The sequence below is a fragment of the Saimiri boliviensis genome, chromosome 11 (genome assembly GCF_048565385.1).
Source record: "Saimiri boliviensis isolate mSaiBol1 chromosome 11, mSaiBol1.pri, whole genome shotgun sequence".
NCBI lineage: Eukaryota > Metazoa > Chordata > Mammalia > Primates > Cebidae > Saimiri > Saimiri boliviensis.
In genome coordinates this window covers 33798394-33819030 of record NC_133459.1, presented here as the reverse complement: position 1 = coordinate 33819030, position 20637 = coordinate 33798394, and the positions used below count along the sequence as shown (strand labels likewise).

Genomic DNA, 20637 nt, shown 5'->3' with positions numbered 1-20637 from the left:
AGAAACTAAAGAAATGACACTTCTTAAACACACAGTACCCAAGAATTTTTCTTTTCTTTTTTTTTTTTTTCAGACAGCATCTCAATCTGTTACCCAGGCTGGAGTGCACTCACACAATCTCAGCTCACTGCAACCGGTGCCTCCCAGGTTCAATTCTCCTGCCTCAGCCACCAGAGTAGCTGGGATTACAGGCACATAGCACCACACCCGGTGAATTGTTATTTTTAGTAGAGGCAGGGATTCGCCATGTTGGCTAGGCTGGTCTCCAACTCCTGACCTAAGTGATTCTCCTGCCTTGGCCACCCAAAGTGCTGAGATTACAGCTGTGAATCAATTGGCCCACAAGAAGCATCTTTCTAATAAGATTTAAAATGTCATCAAAGTCATCTTCCATTTGGTCCATGAAATAGAATTAAAACTGCATTGACTCAAAACAGATATTACATCATTCCTATAAAAGAAAACTGAAAAATAACTAAAAATCAGGCAGGGTGCAGTGGCTCACCCCTGTAATCCTAGCACTTGGGGAAGACAAGGTAGGCAGATCACCTGAGGTCAGGAGTTGGAGACCAGGCTGGCCATAAAGGTGAAACTGCATCTCTACTAAAAATTTAAAAATTAGCTGGGCACACTGGCATGCAGCTGTAATCCCAGCTATTTGGGAGGCTGAGGCAGGAGAACTGCTTGAACCCAGGAGGTGGAAGATACAGTGAGCCAAGATTGCACCACTGCATTCCAGCTTGGGTGACAAAGTGAGACACCACCTCAAAAAAAAAAAAAAACCCAAAAAACAAAACAAAACAAAACAACCTCTGAAAATCAGCATAGTGGCCCACACCTGTAATCCCGTTTGGGAGACCAAGGCAGGAAGATCACTTGGGCTCAGGAGTTTGAGACCAGCCTGGGCAACATAGTGAGACTCTGTCTCTGAAAAAAATAAATAAAACAAATAAGTAACTGAAAATTATTTTGAAAGATAGCTTCACTAGAAGAAAACAAACCCCAGAAGATTAGCTAAAATTTATATAAAAGGGTAATTAATGTGGAATTTTTAAGTTTTTAAAAAAGCACCTACTACTCTGAATCCTGGATGGCCTTTCCCAGCCTAAAATTTACTACCATCTTTCTACCAACTACAAAATAGTATGTTTTCTAAAAAAATTTTATTCTAGAGGAAGTAAAACTTATCTCAGATTTTTACTCATATTGGATTTCCATGCCTAAGAGAACTTACACACTAAATCTTTCCTGCTTCAGCCTTTTTCAATCTGTCTGGGACATCTGCTGAAGATGTGTAGTGAGTCTCTAAGGTCCCTTCCAATTTTATGATTCTGCAGGGAGAGAAAGCAGACTGAAGAGAGTACTGTATGACCCATAGCAAGAAAGTAAAAAGACAAAAGACTAGTATAGTACTGAAGGGTTGAAAAGCAAAAGATAATAGTAAGTAACGTTCCATGGAGTAACACCTGAAGCAAAAGATAACTGAAACAGCAGCCAGAGGACATGAAGCAACCCATCAAAAGGGTTTATGAGTTTGTTAAGAGAATAATAATAGCTAACATTTACTGAGTTCATATTACATGCTAGTATTATTCTGACCATTTAAATATACTATTTAATGCTCATAATTCTTTTGTACACTTATCAAAAACAGATATGACTACTGAGTAGCAAAGAACTTCTCAACACTGCTCCAACTTTGGCATGTACAGAAATCACATAGGGATAAATGCAGTTCTGAATCAGTAGGTCTGGATGAGACCTGAGAAAGTGCATTTCTTTTTTTCTTTTTTGAGACAGAGTCTCACTCTGTTGACTGGGCTGGAGTGCAGTGGCATGATCTCAGCTTACTGCAACCTCCGCCTCTCAGGTTCAAGTAATTACGTTGCCTCAGCCTCCAGAGTAGCTGGGACTACAGGTACATGCCACCATGTCTGGCTAATTTTTTGTATTTTAGTAGAGATGGGGTTTCACCATGTTGCCCAGGCTGGTCTCAAACTCCTGAGCTAAGGCAATCCACCCACCTTGGCCTCCAGAAGTGCTAGGATTACGGGATTACAAGCGTGAGCCACCGTGCCCAGCCTGAGAAAGTACATTTCTAACAAATTCTTAGGTGATGCTCATCTAGCAACTCAGGGATGAAACTCTTGAGTAGTAAAATATAACTAAATGCAAGAACCAAAACTCAAATTACGGCAACCTGAGTCCAAAACAAGTTTTTTTTTTTGAGGCGGAGTTTCACTCTTGTTACCCAGGTTGGAGTGCAATGGCGCGATCTCGGCTCAGTGCAACCTCCGCCTCCTGGGTTCAGGCAATTCTCCTGCCTCAGCCTCCTGAGTAGCGGGGATTACAGGCACGTGCCACCATGCCCAGCTAATTTTTTTTATTTTTAGTAGAGACGGGGTTTCATCATGTTGACCAGGATGGTCTCGATCTCTTGACCTCGTGATCCACCCACCTCGGCCTCCCAAAGTGCTGGGATTACAGGCTTGAGCCACTGCGCCCGGCCAAAACAAGTATTATTTGAAAGGAATTTGTTATATTTAGAAGCACTGTCGTTGCCTATGAATTTTCTTGTTCTGAACATTTAAAAGTTAGCATATTCTAGGTACTAATGACCATAATTATACTGCCTTAGGACTCTCAAGGCCAAAAGGACACTGATTTTTCACAAATTCTCACGAAAATTTTTAAAAGATTACATAGAGAAGGCAGGCGAGGTGGCTCATACCTGTAATCCCAGCACTTTGGGAGGCTGAGGCAGGCAGATCACCTGAGGTCAGGAGTTCAAGATCAGCCTGGCCAACGTGGTGAAACCGTCTCTACTAAAAATACAAAAAATTAGCCGGGAGTGATGGCGGGCGCCTGTAATCCCAGCTACTTGAGAGGCTGAGGCAGGAGAATTGCTTTAACTTGGGAGGCGGAGGTTGCAGTGAGCCAAGATCGTGCCACTATACTCCAGCCTGGAAGACAGAACCAGACTCTGGCTCAAAAAAAAAAAAAAAAAAAAAAAAAAAATTACAAGGAAACATGTAGGTTTATCTATGGCCATGAATTTTTCAAAAAAATAACTTCATTTATAAGAGAAATATATTATTCTACATCTTGGAAAATCTACAGTAACTGTCAACAGGTTTAATTTTTTAGTAGATTGTTCCGTATACAGTTAAACAATAGAACAGAATGGATGTACAATAATCCCACTTACAGAGAATTTCAAATGAAAAGAGTAGGAAAATAAATTTTAGAAGTCACATTACTTAAAGTTGAAGAGAAACAGGCCAGGTGAGGTGGCTCATGCCTGTAATCCCAGCACCTTGGGAGACCAAGGTAGGTGGATCACGAGGCCAGGAGTTCAAGACCAGCCTGGCCGAGATGGTGAAACCCCATCTCCACAAAAAATACAAAAATTAGTTTGTGTGGTGGCAGGCACCTGTAATCCCAGCTACTCAGGAGGCTGAGGCAGGAGAACCACTTGAACCCAGGAGATGGAGGTTGAAGTGAGCAGAGATCGTGCCACTGCATTTCGGCCTGGGTGACAGATTCCATCTTGGGAGAAAAAAAAACACACACACACACACAAAAAACTTGACGAGAAACAGAACTTTTCACATGTTAATTTCCACAAAAAAATATATAGAGATAGATATAAATATATACCTATATAGGCCGGGCGTGGTGGCTCAAGCCTGTAATCCCAGCACTTTGGGAGGCCGAGGGGGGCGGATCACAAGGTCAAGAGATGGAGACCATCCTGGTCAACATGGTGAAACCCCTTCTCTATTAAAAATACAAAAAAATTAGTTGGGCATGGTGGGGCATGCCTGTAATCCCAGCTACTCGGGAGGCTGAGGCAGGAGACTTGCCTGAACCCAGGAGGCGGAGGTTGCAGTGAGCCAAGATCGCGCCATTGCACTCCAGCCTGGGTAACAAGAGCGAAACTCTGCCTCAAAAAAAAAAAAAAAAAAAAAAAAAAAAAAAATTTATATATATATATATACACACACACACACCTATATATATTTTTATAGATAAACATATATGTATTTATTTATGTATATATAAATATATATATCTATATATTTTTTTCCTTAAAAAAAATCTATCAGAGGAACTAAAAAAAGTAGAAAAAGCTTATTTTCAGCCAGTACAATGGCTCAGGTCTGTAATCCCAGCACTTTGGGAGGCTGCTTTCTGAGGTTGGGAGTTCAAGACCAGCCTGACCAACATGGGGAAACCCCGTCTCTACTAAAAATACAAATTAGCCAGGTGTGGTAGTGCACGCCTGTAATCCCAGCTACTCGGGAGGTTAAGGCAGAAGAATCACTTAAATCCAGGAAGCGGAGGTTGTAGTGAAGAGATCATGCCATTGCAACTCCAGCCTGGGTATCGAGAGCAACTTAGTCTCAAAAAAAAAAAACAAAAACAAAAACAAAAACAAAAAAGGCCAGGTGCGGTGGCTCACGCCTGTAATCCAAGCACTTTGGAGGCCAAGGCAGGTGGATGACCTGAGGTCAGGAGTTCAAGACCAACCTGACCAACATGGTGAAACCCTGTCTTTTTTTTTTTTTTTTGAGACAGAGTTTCGCTCTTGTTACCCAGGCTGGAGTGCAATGGCGCCATCTCGGCTCACCGCAACCTCCGCCTCCTGGGTTCAGGCAATTCTCCTGCCTCAGCCTCCTGAGTAGCTGGGATTACAGGCACCCACCACCATGCCCAGCTAATTTTTTGTATTTTTAGTAGAGACGGGGTTTCACCATGTTGACTGGGATGGTCTCAATCTCTTGACCTCGTGATCCACCCGCCTCGGCCTCCCAAAGTGCTGGGATTACAGGCTTGAGCCACCGCGCCCGGCGAAACCCTGTCTTAAAAAAAATAAATAAATAAAATAAATAAATAAAATCTTCTTTCCGCTAAATAAGATGACATGTCCAGGCAAAACCATTCAGGACACAGGTATAGGCAAGAACTTCATGACTAAAACACCAAAAGCATCAGCAACAAAAGCCAAAATAGACAAATGGGATCTAATTAAACTCCAGAGCTTCTGTACAGCAAAAGAAACAATCATTAGAGTGAACCAGCAACCAACAGAATGGGAAAAAATTTTTGCAATCTACCCAACTGACAAAGGGCTAATATCCAGAATCTACAAAGAACTACAACAGGTTTACAAGAAAAAAAAATCAAACAAACCCATTCAAAAGTGGGCAAAAGATATGAACAGACACTTTTCAAAAGAAGATATATACAAGGCCAACATACATGAAAAAATGCTCTATCATCACTGGTCATTAGGGAAATGCAAATCAAAACCACACTGCGATATCACCTCATGCCAGCTAGAATGGCAATCATTAAATAATCTGGAGACAACAGATGCTAGAGAGGATGTGGAGAAATAGGAACACTTTTACACTGTTGGTGGGAGTGCAAATTAGTTCAACCATTGTGGAAAACAGGGTGGCAATTCCTCAAGGACCTAGAAACGGAAATTCTATTTGACCCAGCAATCCCATTACTGGGTACATATCCAAAGGATTATAAATTGTTCTATTATAAAGACACATGCACATGTATGTTCACTGCGGCACTGTTTACAATAGCAAAGACCTGGAACCAACCCAAATGACCACTGATGATAGACTGTACAAGGAAAATGTGGCACACATACACCATGGAATACTATGCAGCCATGAAAAATGAGTTGGCGTCCTTTGTAGGGACATGGATAAACCTGGGAAAACATCATTCTCAGCAAACTGACAGAAGAACAGAAAATCAAACACCGCATGTCTCACTCATAGGTGGATGTTTAACAATGAGAACACATGGTTACAGGGAGGGGAGCATCACACACTGGGGTCTGTTGCAGGGCAGCTAGGGGAAGGACAGTGCAGGGTGGGAGGCTGGGGAGGGATAACATGGGGAGAAATGCCAGATACAGGTGACGGGGGGATGGAGGCAGCAATCCACATTGCTATGTATCTACCTATGCAACAATCCTGCATGATTTGCACATGTACCCCAGAACCTAAGTAAAATATATATCTATATATATATATAGATATATATATAGACATATTTATTAAGAAGAAAGAAAATGGCCTGGTACAGTGGATCACCTGAGGTTAGGAGTTCAAGACCAGCCTGGCCAACATGGAGAAACCCTGTTTCTACTAAAAATACACAAAATTAGCAGGGTGTGGTGAGACATGCCTGTAATCCCAGCCACTCAGGAGGCTGAGGCAAGAGAATTGCTTAAACCCAGGAAGTGGAGGTTGCAGTGAGCTGGGATGGCACCACCGCACTCCAGCCTGGGCAACAAGAGCGAAACTGAGCTTCAGAAAAAAAAACAAAGAAAGAAAAAAAGAAAATGTAGAAAATTACAACTAAGACTATGATCAACAACTAGGTAGAGAAGTAAAAGGGGGCATAATTTAGAATTATATACTTTGAGCAGTTTGAACAAGTTCTCTTAGAAGGAACTGGTGAACTGGCAGATAAAATATATTCAGTGATGCATGGTATGGAGCAGAAAAGTTGAGTAGATCCTTTCCTCTGATAAGCAGTTTCCCCCTTCTGGAGATTTTTTTTACAACCGGAACAGGAAACCTGAATAGCTGTGGTTGAAACTGAAGGAAGCATTTTATTCATGCCGGATGATGCCGGGGAAAGCTGAACGGCTGCAGTCAACTGTGAAGCTATAAGAACAGAAGAGGGAGAAAAAAATATTGGTATTTACACAAAATTAAGTAGGCATTCTTTTCTTTTTTTAGAGACAGGGTCTTACTCTGTTGCCCTCTATTGCACTCTAAGGAGTGTAGTGCTATGATCATGGCTCGCTGCAGCTCTGACACCCTGTATTCAAGAGATCTTCCCGCCACCCTGTGCAGTAGTTCATGCCTGTAATCCCAGCACTTTGGGAGGCTGAGGCGAGTGGATCACCTGAGGCCAGGAGATCGAAACCAGCCTGGCTAAATGGTGAAACTCCATCTCTATTAAAAATACAAAATGAGTTGGGTGTTGCAGCGTGTGCCTGTGATCCCAGCTGCTTGGGAGGCCAAGGCAAGAAAATCACTTGAACCCGGGAGGTGGAGGTTACAGTGAGCCAAGACTGTGCCATTGCACTCCAGCCTGGGCAACTGGGCAAGACACTGTCTTAAAAAAAAAAAAAAAAAAAAGAGATCCTCCTGTCTCAGCCTCTCAAGTAGCTAGGACTATAGGCATGCATCACCACACACACCTGGTTAATTTTTTTTTTTTTTTTTTTTTGAGACGGAGTTTCGCTCTTGTTACCCAGGCTGGAGTGCAATGGCACAATCTTGGCTCACCGCAACCTCCGCCTCCTGGGTTCAAGCAATTCTCCTGCCTCAGCCTCCCGAGTAGCTGGGACTACAGGAGTGCACCACCATGCCTGGCTAACTTTTGTATTTTTAATAGAGACGGGGTTTCACCTTGCTGACCAAGATGGTCTCGATCTCTTGACCTCGTGATCCACCTGCCTCAGCCTCCCAAAGTACACCTGGTTAATTTTTAAATTTTCTGTAGAGACAGGATCTCACTATGTTGCCCAGGCTGGTCTCAAATGTCTATCCTCAAGCAATCCTCCCACCTTAGCCTCCGAAAATGTTACAGGTGTGAGCCACCATGCCCAGCCACTTTCATTTTCTTTCTTTCTTTTTTGAAAGTGCAGTGGTGCAATCTCAGCTCACCACAACCTCTGCGTCCTGGGTTCAAGTGATTCTCCTGCCTTAGCCTCCCAAAGTAGCTGGACTATAGGCTCATGCCACCATGCTCGGCTAATTTTTTTGGTATTTTTAGTAGAGATGGGGTTTCACTATGTTGGCCAGGCTGGTCTCAAACTCCTGATCTCGTGATCCACTTGCCTTGGCCTCCCAAAGTGTTGGGATTATAGGCATGAGCCACCATGCCCGGCCTTTCTTTCATTTTCTTACAGGTTACTTCTCCTGGACTTGAAACCCAACACAGAGTTAATATTCAAAGTCATTAAAAAAGAATAAATTGGCCGGGCGTGGTGGCTCACGCTTGTAATCCCAGCACTTTGGGAGGCCGAGGTGGGTGGATCATGAGGTCAAGAGATCGAGACCATCCTGGTCAACATGGTGAAACCCCGTCTCTACTAAAATACAAAAATTAGCTGGGCGTGGTGGCGTGTGCCTGTAATCCCAGCTACTCAGGAGGCTGAGGCAGGAGAATTGCCTGAACCCAGGAGGTGGAGGTTGCGGTGAGCCGAGATCGTGCCATTGCCCTCCAGCCTGGGTAACAAGAGCGAAACTCCGTCTCAAAAAAAAAAAAAAGAATAAATTAGCTATCATACTGGTCTGAAAAAACATGATTAACTTAAGTAATTCTATTACCACTCTCTGAAAACACAGTGTTTACTTTCAGTTCATTCTCCTGAGTTCTGGACTGTTGGGCGTGACAAAACTCCTGAAAAGAAAAAAAAAAAAAAAGAATTAGAAATAATGAATACAGTTAACTTAAGACAACCAGTCATTCAACAGAAAATGATAAATTATGGTCAGGTCTGGTCAATGAATTGTATAACTGAACTGAACCAAAATACATAGAGGTACGCACTACCATTTTGGTGCTCTTTAGCTGACAACACCAATCACCTAATAAACGGTTTTCTACGGTATCCTGGTATGATGTCAGAATCTTTGTCAACAAAATCCCTGAACTCACTACCAATAGTAAGCAGACATATTGAATTGCAACTATTTTCACTCCTGTTTTGCTTTTTTTTTGAGACTAGATCTCACTGTCACCCAGGAGTGTAGTGACGCAATCTCAGCTCACTACAACCTCCTACTTTCAGGTTCAAGTGATTCTCGTGCCTCAGCCTCCCAAGTAGCTGGGACTATAGGGGCATGCCACCATGCCTGGATAATTTTTGAATATTTAGTAGAGATGAAGTTTCACCATATTGCCCGTGGTCTTGAACTGGCCTCAAGTGATAAGCCTGTCTTGGCCTCCCAAAGTGCTGGGATTACAGGCATAAGCCACTGTACCTGGCCTTCCCTGCTTGTTCTAATAATTAATAGCTAATTGTCTTCATAAAGACCTTAAACCTAGAAATTGTTTATTGGGCAGAATGATTCTTACAAGAGACAGTTTTTTCAGAGCTGCAAGCAATTTCATAGCTACCATATCTAAACTTGGATCTATGCCTGAATGTCCATGGAATGAAGAGGCAAGAGATAGTTCTTAGATGAGTAATGTTCCCCAGTAAACTCAATGGTAAGTCAACTCAATGGTAAGCATACCCTTATTTAATATTAATCTACTTTAGGCTATTTCTAAATAGACTTCTACAAATAAATTATTCTTTTTAGTGATCTACTTTTTCTTTCATTAGAAATTTCAGCTGGTTGTTCATACAGAAACATTCTTTTTTCTTTTTAAGAGACAGGGTCTCGCTTTGTCACCCAGGCTGCAGTGCAATGGCATGATGATAGCTCACTGCTTCCTTGAATTTCTGGGCTCAAGCGATCCTCCCGCCTTAGCCTCCCATGTAGCTACAGTCATGTGCCACTATGCCTGGCTAATTTTTTTTTTTTTTTGAGACAGAGTCTTGCTCTGTCACTCAGGCTGGAGTGCGGTGGCATCATCTCAGCTCACTGCAACCTCTGCCTCTCAGGTTCAAGCAATTCTGTGCCTCAGCCTCCAGAGTAGCTGGGATTACAGATGACTGCCACCACACCTGGCTAATTTTTTATTTTTAGTAGAGATGAGGTCTCACCATTTTGGACAGGCTGGTCTTGAACTCATGACCTCGTGATCCACCAGCCTTGGCCTCCCAAAGTGCTGGGATTACAGGTATGAGCCACCGTGCCTGGCCAATTTTTGTATTTTTTTATAGAGACAGGGTCTTGTCATCCGGTTGGTCTCTAATTCCTGGGTTCAAGTGATCCTCCCGCCTTGGCCTCTCAAAGTTCTGGGATTATAGGTGAGAGCCACTGTGCCCAGCCATATATACAAACATTCTAAGGAATGTTTTCTCTGCTTAAACTATATTCACAGTTCAAGTCAGTTCATTCTTCATAGCTTATTTAGTAAGTGATATGTCTAAAAAAGTTTTTTAAAATTTACATATAAAATTAATTTAGATTAAAAAAATGTAATTTGTATTGTTTCAAGTTAAGAAAAACAAAAATAAAAATGTGTTAGCTTTCTCTGGAAGTACTCTATTGAAAAAAAGTGTTAACCTTAGCTAGGCCCATAACACCCTAAATAAACCTTTTACTCACACAAAAACCCAATTCCAAACAGTCCATTCTTTGCTGAAATCATTTTCTTTCATATACTTGTAATGGCACTTAACACCGTATACTTTGTATTATTTAATTAACTGCTTTGGAGGAGATAAGGATTTGAGTTTTTCAATTAATAATTTCAGCTCCTTTTGTAACTAAAATTTATAGTTAAACGCTGCTCTAGAAATAATGGAAATAAGGGAAAATATTTACTTGAACATTGTCGGGTTCTGTCTTAATTTCATCTAGCAGCCCCAGCTGTGATGCCTCTGCCTTGTCACATTCACCATCTAACAATGGTTCTTTCATTTCAGTATCTGATGCAAAGGAATCCTCCAGTTCCAAACTAAAGGATTTCTTCCTGAAGAACAGTTTCCAGATTCCTAAAATAAAATATTGATAAAGAGTTTGATTTTAAAATTAGTCCTTCTAAATATGGTAATTTTCTAGAACCACAAAAGGGTCTTTAGATAGTCTGAAATAAGGTTCCTTCACTGTAAAAACACTGGCTTCTTTCCTTTCATCCATTTTTTAATACAGTTTTGCTCTACTCTTCTCTGGTAGCTACTACCAACTCTGTGCTTTCTTCTGGAAATGTCTCCATTTCTGTTCCCCGAAGCCCCTGAATGCAGCACAAAACCACCAAAACTTACGAGTTCATTTTTAACTTTTCAATAGTAGAAAATGTAAAGCTTTCAGCTGGGGGGTGCTTGCTCACACCTATAATCCCAGCACTTTGTGAGGCCAAGGCGGGTGGATCACTTGAGGTCAGGAGTTTGAGACCAGCCAGGCCAACATGGCAAAAACCCATCTTTACTAAAAATATAAAAATTAGCTGGGCATGGTGATGAATGCCTGTAATTCCAGCTACTCAGGAGGCCAAGGCACGAGAATCACTTGAACCTGGGAGATGGAGGTTGCAGTGAATAGAGTGAACTGCACTGCAGCCTGGGTGACAGAGTGAGACTGTGTCTCAACAAACAGAAAGAAAATGTAAAGCTTTCTATCTGAGGTTAACTCAATCTGTACTCACTACCCCTCCCTGACCTCCAGTTATCCTTCTCATTTGTTTCTTCAATTCCTCTTCCCCTCCTATTGGTTCCAGGACATAAGCATTTAAAAACATTCTAGAGGCTGGGCGCGGTGGCTCAAGCCTGTAATCCCAGCACTTTGGGAGGCCGAGGCGGGTGGATCACGAGGTCAAGAGATCGAGATCATCTCGGTCAACATAGTGAAACCCCGTCTCTACTAAAAATAAAAAAAATTAGCTGGGCATGGTGGCGCGTGCCTGTAATCCCAGCTACTCAGGAGGCTGAGGCAGGAGAATTGCCTGAACCCAGGAGGCGGAGGTTGCGGTGAGCTGAGATCGCGCCATTGCACTCCAGCCTGGGTAACAAGAGCGAAACTCCGTCTCAGAAAAAAAAAAATAAATAAATAAAAACATTCTAGAATCTAAAGCTATCTGCCCTCTCTCTGACCACCCCTTTGCATCTCCCCTTTCCTCATTCTTGAAATTCCTTTGATTTTTCTTGCTCTAAGGTCTCCTATTTCTCATTTTACCTTTTTACCAGTCTTTTTCACATATACTTATTTTACCTGCTTTTAAAATGTTTGTTCCTCAAAAGCACAATTCCTCAGTACTCCTCTCACCTGCTCTATGTTCTTGAACTCCTGGCTTTTAAAAAAATAACCAAGTTGGCCAGGCACAATAATGGCTCATGGTTGTAATCCCACAACTTTGGGAGGCGGAGGTGGGTGGATCACCTGAGGTTCGAAGATCAGCCTGATCAACATGCTGAAACCCTGTTTCTACTAAAAACACAAAAAATTAGCCAGGAGTGGTGGCACAAGCCTGTAATCCCAGCTACTTAGTAGGGTGTGAGAGGAGAATTGCTTGAACCTGGGAGGCAGAGGTTGCAGTGGGCTGAGATGACGCCACTGCACTCCAGCCTGGGCAACAGAACAAGACTGTCTCAAAAAAAAAAAAAAAAAAAAAAAAAAAAAAGAACCTGTTGGGCAGGTGCAGTAGCTCATGCCTGTAACCCCAGCACTTTGGGAGTCCAAGCTGGTAGATGACCTGCGGTCAGGAGTTTGAGACCAGCCTGGCCAACAGGGCAAAACCCTGTCTCTACTAAAACGCAAAAAAATTAGCCAGGTGTGGTGGTGTGTGCCTGTGATCCCAGCTACTCAGAAGGTTGAGACAAGAGAATCACTTGAACTCATGAGGCGAAGGTTGCAGTGAGCTGAGATTGCACCACTGCACTCCAGCCTGGGCAACAGAGACTGTCACAAACAAACAAAAAACCAAGTCTTTTTTTTTTGAGACAAGGTCTCACTCTGTCATCCAGGCAGTGGTATTATATCCGTTCACTGAAGCCTCGCCATTCTGGGATGAAGCAATTACCCTACCTTAGTCTCCTGAGTAGCTGGGACCACAGGCATATGCCACCATGCCCACCTAATTTCTTTTTTTCGCAGAGAAGGCGCCTCACCATGTTGTCCAAGCTGATCGCGATCTCCTGGGCTCAAGTGAGCCTCTCATCTCAGCCTCCCAAAGTGCTGGAATGACAGGTGTGAACCACTGTGCCTGGCCTATGATCACAGCCTCAGATTCAACTATCACCTATGGGCTGCTCTTCCCCTACATTCCTAAGCTTTGGCCCATATACCCAATTTTCTATTAAATATCTCCACTTGAATGTTGAATCCCCACAGGTCCCTCAAACTCAAGGGGTTTGAACTCTGGTCTCAAGCAATCCTCTTGCCTCAGTAAAACGATATTCTTTTATTACCCCCACAAACCTGCTTTACAGATATTCCCTTTCTTTGTAAATGGCAGTGTCATATACCTAACTTCCCATGCCAGAGATCTAGGATTAACCTGGAACTCTTCTCCCTAAATCTAATCGTGAAATTAGATCAATCTACCTTTTACGTAAGTCTTAAGTCTATTTTCCCATCATACATCATGACTGCTTCACCTTACTACCCAAATCAATAGATTGCTTTTCGGTCAACAGGCAGCTAAAATCCAAACTCACAATATACAAAACTGTTTTGCATTCAGGCTTTATAAAAATTCCATTTTACAATTTTTGAGGAACTACGAGAGCAAGATCTCTTTTTCAAACACAGAATGGTTCCTTGTGTTCTTCTTTTTCCTTGACTGAGGCCTACTTTCCACTTTTCTAGTAGCTGTGTCACCTCTGATTCTAAATCCTTTGGAACTCTTTTCCTTCCTGCTACCCTAGCTTGGCTTCAGAGTGCTTTGCTTCCTGTCTCCTAGACCCCCCGTCTTTGATCAACTCCAAGACAAACATCTACTCTTAAAAAAGGGCCTTATAAGTCAGGTGCGGTGGCTCATGCCTGTAATCCCAGCACTTTGAGGGGCTGAGGCAGGTGGATCACGAGGTCAAGAGATTGAGACCATCCTGGCCAACATGGTGAAACCCCAACCCTACTAAAAATACAAAAATTAGCTGGGTGTGGTGGCACATGCCTGTAGTCCCAATTACTATGGAGGCCGAAGCAGGAGAATCGCTTGAACCCAGGAGGAAGAGGTGCAGTGAGCCAAGATTAAGCCCCTGTACTCCAGCCTAGCAGCAGAGTGACACTCGTCTCAAAAAAAAAAGAAAGAAAAAAAGAAGAGGGGAGGGCTTATAACTAATTATTTTGGAGGGCAGACAATAACTAACACGAATGTGGAGAAGTTGAAGTTCTTACAGGATCACTTAGAATAATGGGATCCAAAAAAGAAAAAAAACAAAAAACCTCTTGCAGAAGTAATTCCAGGACTATGTTTTTATTCTGGGTGAGTACATAAAAGACCTAAATAATTATGCCACTATTTTTTATTTTGGGGATTGGGGCTCAACCACTTTCCCTCATTTCTATCCTTAATTCAGCTTTTGTTGAAAGTTCCTATCCCAATGCAGGAAGTTAAAAAAGGCCTGAGTGCAAGTGCGATAAATAGTTCATAGTCTCTGTCCAGCCCATTTGAGCATTATACACAAGCAGCAAAGCAAAAATCACTAAAAATTAACTATCTGTCATTAGGTCGATTCCCTTCACCTAAAAGTAAATATGCCATGCAAGTCTAAACATCAATTAAAAACGAAGCATCGAGGGCCAGGCACAGTGGTTCACACCTGTAATCCCAGCATTTGGGAGGCTGAGGTGGATGAGACTAGCCTGGCCAACATGGTGAAACCCCTTCTCTACTAAAGATACAAAAAATTAGTTGGGTGTGGTGGTGGGTGCCTATAAGCGCAGCTACTCAGGAGGCTGAGGCAGGAGAATTGCTTGAACCCAGGAGCTGGAGGCTGCAGTGAGCCAAGATTGTGCCATTGCACTCCAGCCTGGGTGACAAGGCAAGACTCTGTCTCAAAAATAAATAAACAAACAAACAAAAAACAAAAAACCAAAAAGCAAACAAACAAAAAAACAAAGTTTTGTGCAGTGGCAGTATCATGGCCAATGAGGTTTACATGAGGTACAATTAGTGCTATTTGGACAAAACAAAATAAAATAAAACAAAGCACTTATGAGCTTTGGCATCTCGCAACCCCTTCAAAGTGTCATCACACAAACAGAAAAAGAACGGAGGCTGGGTGTGGTGGCTCATGCCTGTAATCCCAGCACTTTTGGGAGGCTGAGGTGGGTGGATCATGAGGTCAGGAGTTCGAGACCAGCCTAGCCAACATGTTGAAATCACATCTTTACTAAAAATACAAAAATTAACTAGGGACAGTAACTGTATTAAAAAAACAAGAAAACAAAAAACAAAAACCAAGCCAGGTGTAATCCCAGCTACTCAGGAGGCCAAAGCAGGAGAACGACTTGAACCCAGGAGGCAGAGGTTGCAGTGAGCCAAGATAGCGGCACTGCACTCCAGCCTGGGCTACAGAAGGAGACTCTGTCTCCAAAACAAAAGTAAACAAAAACCAGATACATCCAGGCATAACACAGTATCCTTTAGCATACTAAATCCTTTCACTGGAATCAATTACAAAATTTAAAAGGCTTTACTGGTAAGGGCCCTTTCCAGGACAGAGTAGTAGAAACCCAAGCAGAAAACAGCCAGGAGACAGAGTTAGAAATACTGGGTTCTAAAGTAGCTGGAACTCAAGAGGCACAATTTGGGAGAGGAGGTAACCACAGAGGAATAATATGCATACAAATCTCCCCTCCTCCACGTCATTGGCTGACTCCTAAACTGCACATTTCCAGAGTGAGACTTCAAAAACTTAACAGAAAACAGCAGTTAAAGTCAAAGAGCTGATAAGAGATTATAGCAGCTATGCAGAGCTGAGAGTTGAAATTTAAGACTAGCAAGATAAAGGGGTTTCGGTAAAGACCTAGATTTCCGGTTGAAATTCATGGAGGGCATTGCCCTAGGAGTAATGGCTGTGCCCCAGGAGAAAAAGAGACCACTTCCAAGAAGAAAGGACAAACTAAAATATACCAGCCCTAACAAGGCCTATAATCAACCCTCAACAGGATCAATGTCATTTGCTACTACTGTCCACCTGCCTAATGGCAACCTTACCCTGCTCTGAAGGAAGTACATCCAGATGCTAATAATGTTCATCCAACATGTCCAGAATCTAGTAATAATTTATGGACCAAAAGTAATTTTTAAAATGCCAAAACTGACTGGAAAAAAAATGGCAATAGAAACAAACCCACAGGTGGCTCAGATATTGTTCTTGTCAGGCAAGGACTTGGTTATGTTTCAGAAAACAGCAGAGAAGATGGAGAAGTTCTGTAGTGACCTGGAATCCATTAAAAAATAAAAAAAAAAGAGTTAAATGGAAAATCTAGAATTGCAAAACACAGTGAGGAAATTAAGACTTCAACAGGTGAGTATCAAATTAATGAAGAACACAGGCTAGAAGGTAGACTTATGCACAGAGATAAGAGGATGGAAAATAGAAATAATGTGCCATGTGGGATTCCTATTCAGTTCTAGAGTAAGAATCTAGAATAAGGTGTCATGTGGGATCTTTTATTCAGTTCTAGAATGAGAGAAAATAGACATTGCAAAATAAACAGTATTTGAAAGAAAATACCAGGCAAGGTGGCTCACACCTATAATCCCAGGACTTTGGGAGGCTGAGGCAGGAGGATCACTTGAGCCCCGGAGTTTGAGACCAGGCTGGGTGACACAGTTCGACCCTCATCTCTACAAAGAAGTTACAAAAATTAGCTGGGTATGGTGGTGGATGCCTGTAGTAAAGGTTAGCTGGGAGACTGAGGCTGGAGGATCACTTGAGCCCAGGAGTTCCAGGTTACAGTGAGCTATGACTGCACCACTGCACACCAGCCTGGGTGACAGACTGAGACACTGTCTTGAAAAAATAAATAAATAAAATATGCACAATTTTTTGGGACAATTTCCCCAAACTGAAGAAAAACATTAAACCACATGAATTCAAGCTCTGTGAATCACAAATAAGACAAATATAAAGAAAAACACAAGTAGCATATCATAGTCACACTGGTGAAAACCAAAAAGAAGAATTTAAATGCAGTAAGAAGGCTGGATGTGATGATTCACACTTGTAATTAGAGCATGTTGGGAGGCAGAGGACAGACGACTGCTTAAGCCCAGGAGTTTGAGGCCAGCCCCCAGCAGCACAGTGAGACCCTGATCTCAAAAAAAAAAAAATTAGCTGGGTTGTGATGGTGTGCACCTGCAGTCCCAGCTACTCAGGAGGCTGAGGTGCTAGGACTGCTTAAGCCCGGGAGAGTGAGGCTACAATAAGTCGTGATCATGCCACTGCACTCCTGCCCAGAGGGACACAGTGAGACCCTATCTCAAAAAAAGAAGAAAAGAAACAATGAAAGCCAGAGCCAATGTAGTATCTTTAAAGTGCTGGGGAAAACTCTTCATAAAATTCTGTATTCAGTAAAGATATCCTTCAACATTAAGACCAAAATAAAGACATTTTCAGATAAATGAAAACACTGTAGAAATTCTAAAGGAAATTCTTTAAGCTAAAGTAAAATAGTAGATGGGAATTTAGCATAAAAGTTGGAAAGGAGGCCGGGTGCGGTGGCTCAAGCCTGTAATCCCAGCACTTTGGGAGGCTGAGGCGGGTGGATCACGAGGTCAAAAGATCGAGACCATCCTGATCAACATGGTGAAACCCTGTCTCTACTAAAAATATAAAAAATTACCTGGGCATGGTGGCGCGTGCCTGTAATCCCAGCTACTCAGGAGGCTGAGGCAGGAGAATTGCCTGAACCCAGGAGGTGGAGGTTGCGGTGAGCCGAGATGGCGCCATTGCACTCCAGCCTGGGTAACAAGAGCGAAACTCCGTCTCAAAAAAAAAAAAAAAAAAAAAGTCGGAAAGGAGGCCAGGCATTGTGGCTCACACTTGTAATCCCAGTACTTTGGAAGTCTGAGGCAAGCAGATTACTTGAGGTCAGGAGTTTGAGACCAGCCTGGCCAACATGGTAAAACCCCATCTCTACTAAAAAATACAAAAATTAGCTGGGCGTGGTGGTGCACGCCTGTAATCCCAGCTACTTTGGAGGCTGAGGCAGGAGAACTGCATGAACCCAGGAGATGGAGGGTGCAGTGGGTTGAGACTGCACCACTGCACTCCAGCCTGGGTGACAGTGCAAGACTCCGTTTAAAAACAAAAAAAATTGGAAAGGAAGAAGAAAACCGTTTTTTTTTTTTTTGTAGACAACATGACTGCATATAGAAAACTCTTAAGGAATGTCCCTCACCCCACCCCTGCAAAAGAAACTACTAGAATAAGTGAATTCCACAGAATCATAGACTACAAGATCTGCATTTTAGAATTTCCTTTCTTAACACTTATCTTCAACACTGTAGAAATTCTAGTCAGATAAATAAAGCAAGAAAAAATAAGACAAACTTTGAAAATAAATGAAATTGTTATTTATAGATAATATGATTGTGCACATAAAAAATTCAAAAGAATCTCCAAATTACTAAGCTTAGCAAGATATTCAAAAATCAATTCTGGCCAGGTGCAGTGGCTCACATCTTTAATCCTAGCACTTTGGGAGGCTGAGGCGGGTGTATTACCTAAGGTCAGGAGTTTGAGACCAGCCTGACTAACATAGTGAAATCCACCTCTTCTAAAAATACAAAAAAATTAGCCGGGCACGGTGGCGGGTGCCTTTAATTCCAGCTATTCTGGAGGCTGAGGCAGGAGAATCACTTGAACCTGGGAGGCAGAGGTTGCAGTGAGCCCAGATCAAACCACTGCACTCCAGCCTTGGTGACAGAGTGAGACTCTGTCTCAAAAAAAAAAAAAAAAAAAAAAAGATTTTATTCAATTGAGTTCTGCAAGGTCTTTTATTAGCCTGATAAGAAGGCTGGAGGCAGAAGCCTCTATGTTTTTCAAACCAAACTATAACGTCCGTGGTTAATTCTACAGGCAATCAGGAGCCATCGTTCACAAAGTGCCTTAAAACCGGGGTTATAGAGATGAGTAGGATTTCCCACCCAGTAAGTATATACAAGGTATAGAGCAGAAACGAGAAAAGAGAAGATGGTCAGTCTTCTGGGAGGTGAAATTTGAGCTGGATTTTAAAGTGTCTACCAACCAATAATGGGGGATATTCCTGGTATAGAGACAGCATGTACAAAAGCACAAATAGCGGGGCACGGTAGCTCACGCCTGTAATCCCAGCACTTTGAGAGGCCGAAACGGGTGGATTGCTTCAGTTTAGGAGTTCGAGACCAGCCTAGGCAACATGGAGATTACCTGTCTCTACAAAAAACACAAAAATTAGCTGGGCATAGCTGTGAGCACCGGCGAGGGGAGCGAGACCCTGTCTAAAAAAAAAAATAATAGGCCGGGCACGGTGGCTCAAGCCTGTAATCCCAGCACTTTGGGAGGTGGATCACGAGGTCAAGAGATCGAGACCATCCTGGTCAATATGGTGAAACCCCGTCTCTACTAAAAATACAAAAAATTAGCTGGGCATGGTGGCGCATGCCTATAATCCCAGCTACTCAGGAGGCTGAGGCAGGAGAATTGCCTGAACCCAGGAGGCGGAGGTTGCAGTGAGCCGAGATCGTGCCATTGCACTCCAGCCTGGGTAACAAGAGCGAAACTCCGTCACACACACACACACACAAAAAAAATAATAATAATAAAAACGAAAAAGAACAAATACATGGGAACTAGAAGGAATGGGACTATTGTTAAAGAGTGTTAGTAGAAGGAACTGGAAAGCTGGAAAAGTAGACTTGGGTCATGTCAGGAAGGTCCCTGACACTAAATACCTTAAAATTAATCTTGTGAATCATCACCGTCCAAACCGTGCTTTTGGGGGTCAGCAAACATTTCATTCTTTTGTTTGTTTGTTTGTTTGAGACGGGGTCTCGCTCTGTCGCCCAGGGTGGAATGCAGTGGCGCGATCTCGGCTAAATGCAACCTCTGCCTCCCGGGTTCAAGCGATTCTCCGACCTCAGCCTACCGAGTAGCTGGGATTACAGGCGTGAGCCACTGCACCTAAAAGCACTGCTCAATGAAGTAGAGCTACAGGTGTGATGAGGACTTTTGAAACGGAGGCTGCGGAGGGAGACCCAAAGTCTGAAAGCCCAGTTACTACGCGGAAGCAGGAGGCGGCAAGAATCGCTGCAAGTGGGGAGCAGTAACCCCCGAAACTCTGCGGGCACGGTTAAAGGCGGCGACAAACACAATTCAGGTCTGGGCCCGGCCCGGAGTTCCCGACCCCCATCTGGCGGAATCTGCACTCAAGGCTCCGTCTCTAACACCCCGACCCAGCGCGTCATCCCCGCCTCCGACCGACAGCAGAAACCCTGCCCCTTTCGAATAAGCCGCAGGAGTAAAGACCGAAACCAGAGTCCCATGAGGAAGCTTACTAATTTCTTCCAGAGACACCCGCCGCCTAAGGCTTCTCAAACGATCCTCGAAGCAAAACGGCCCTGCCAGCCCCGCCCCTCTCCCGTCGTGCTTTGCGGCTGGGCATGCGCAGGGACGCCGGCCCAGCATGGTCCCAAGTTCCTGCGCTGGGAAGGGCGACCGTGGGATAAAAAGGATGGGAGAGGGGGAGGGGACGAGTCCTTCTGTCCGCTTGGGATCTTTATCCTTGAGGTCATCGCTGGCTGGTAGCCAAAGTGGGACCCTTGTCTCAGAGCTCAAGCAGGGCGGTTACATTTCCTGGATTTGAGAGATGGCTCTACCACTCATTAGCTGCGTGCTAGTAAGCGATTTGACAACTTCTATAAATCTCAAATTATAGAAGTTGGGGATAATTGTAGTGGCTGCATCATAGGTTTGTAAAGATTAGGCAGGCTTCTGCAGAAGCTGGACTCAAGAAAAGAAAAAATTAGGCAGGC

At 43.2% G+C, this 20637-nt stretch overlaps 1 protein-coding gene across 11 annotated transcripts in view; it reads right to left on the bottom strand.

Moving 5' to 3' along the window:
- The window catches only part of ZMYM1 (zinc finger MYM-type containing 1), a 37714-nt gene extending 17469 nt beyond the window's left edge, over positions 1-20245 (bottom strand). For 2 of the 11 annotated variants that reach the window (XM_039474528.2, XM_039474530.2), the window contains exons 1-5: positions 20161-20245; positions 15972-16057; positions 10497-10666; positions 8382-8454; positions 6455-6704 (exon numbers count right to left, since the gene is read on the bottom strand). In XM_039474528.2, coding sequence (XP_039330462.1) covers positions 6455-6704; positions 8382-8454; positions 10497-10592 — 419 coding nt within the window. In that variant the 5' untranslated portion in view covers positions 10593-10666; positions 15972-16057; positions 20161-20245. The other 9 variants (XM_074380488.1, XM_074380490.1, XM_074380492.1 and 6 more) reach the window with 9 other exon arrangements.
- Between the last annotated feature and the right edge of the window lie 392 nt (positions 20246-20637).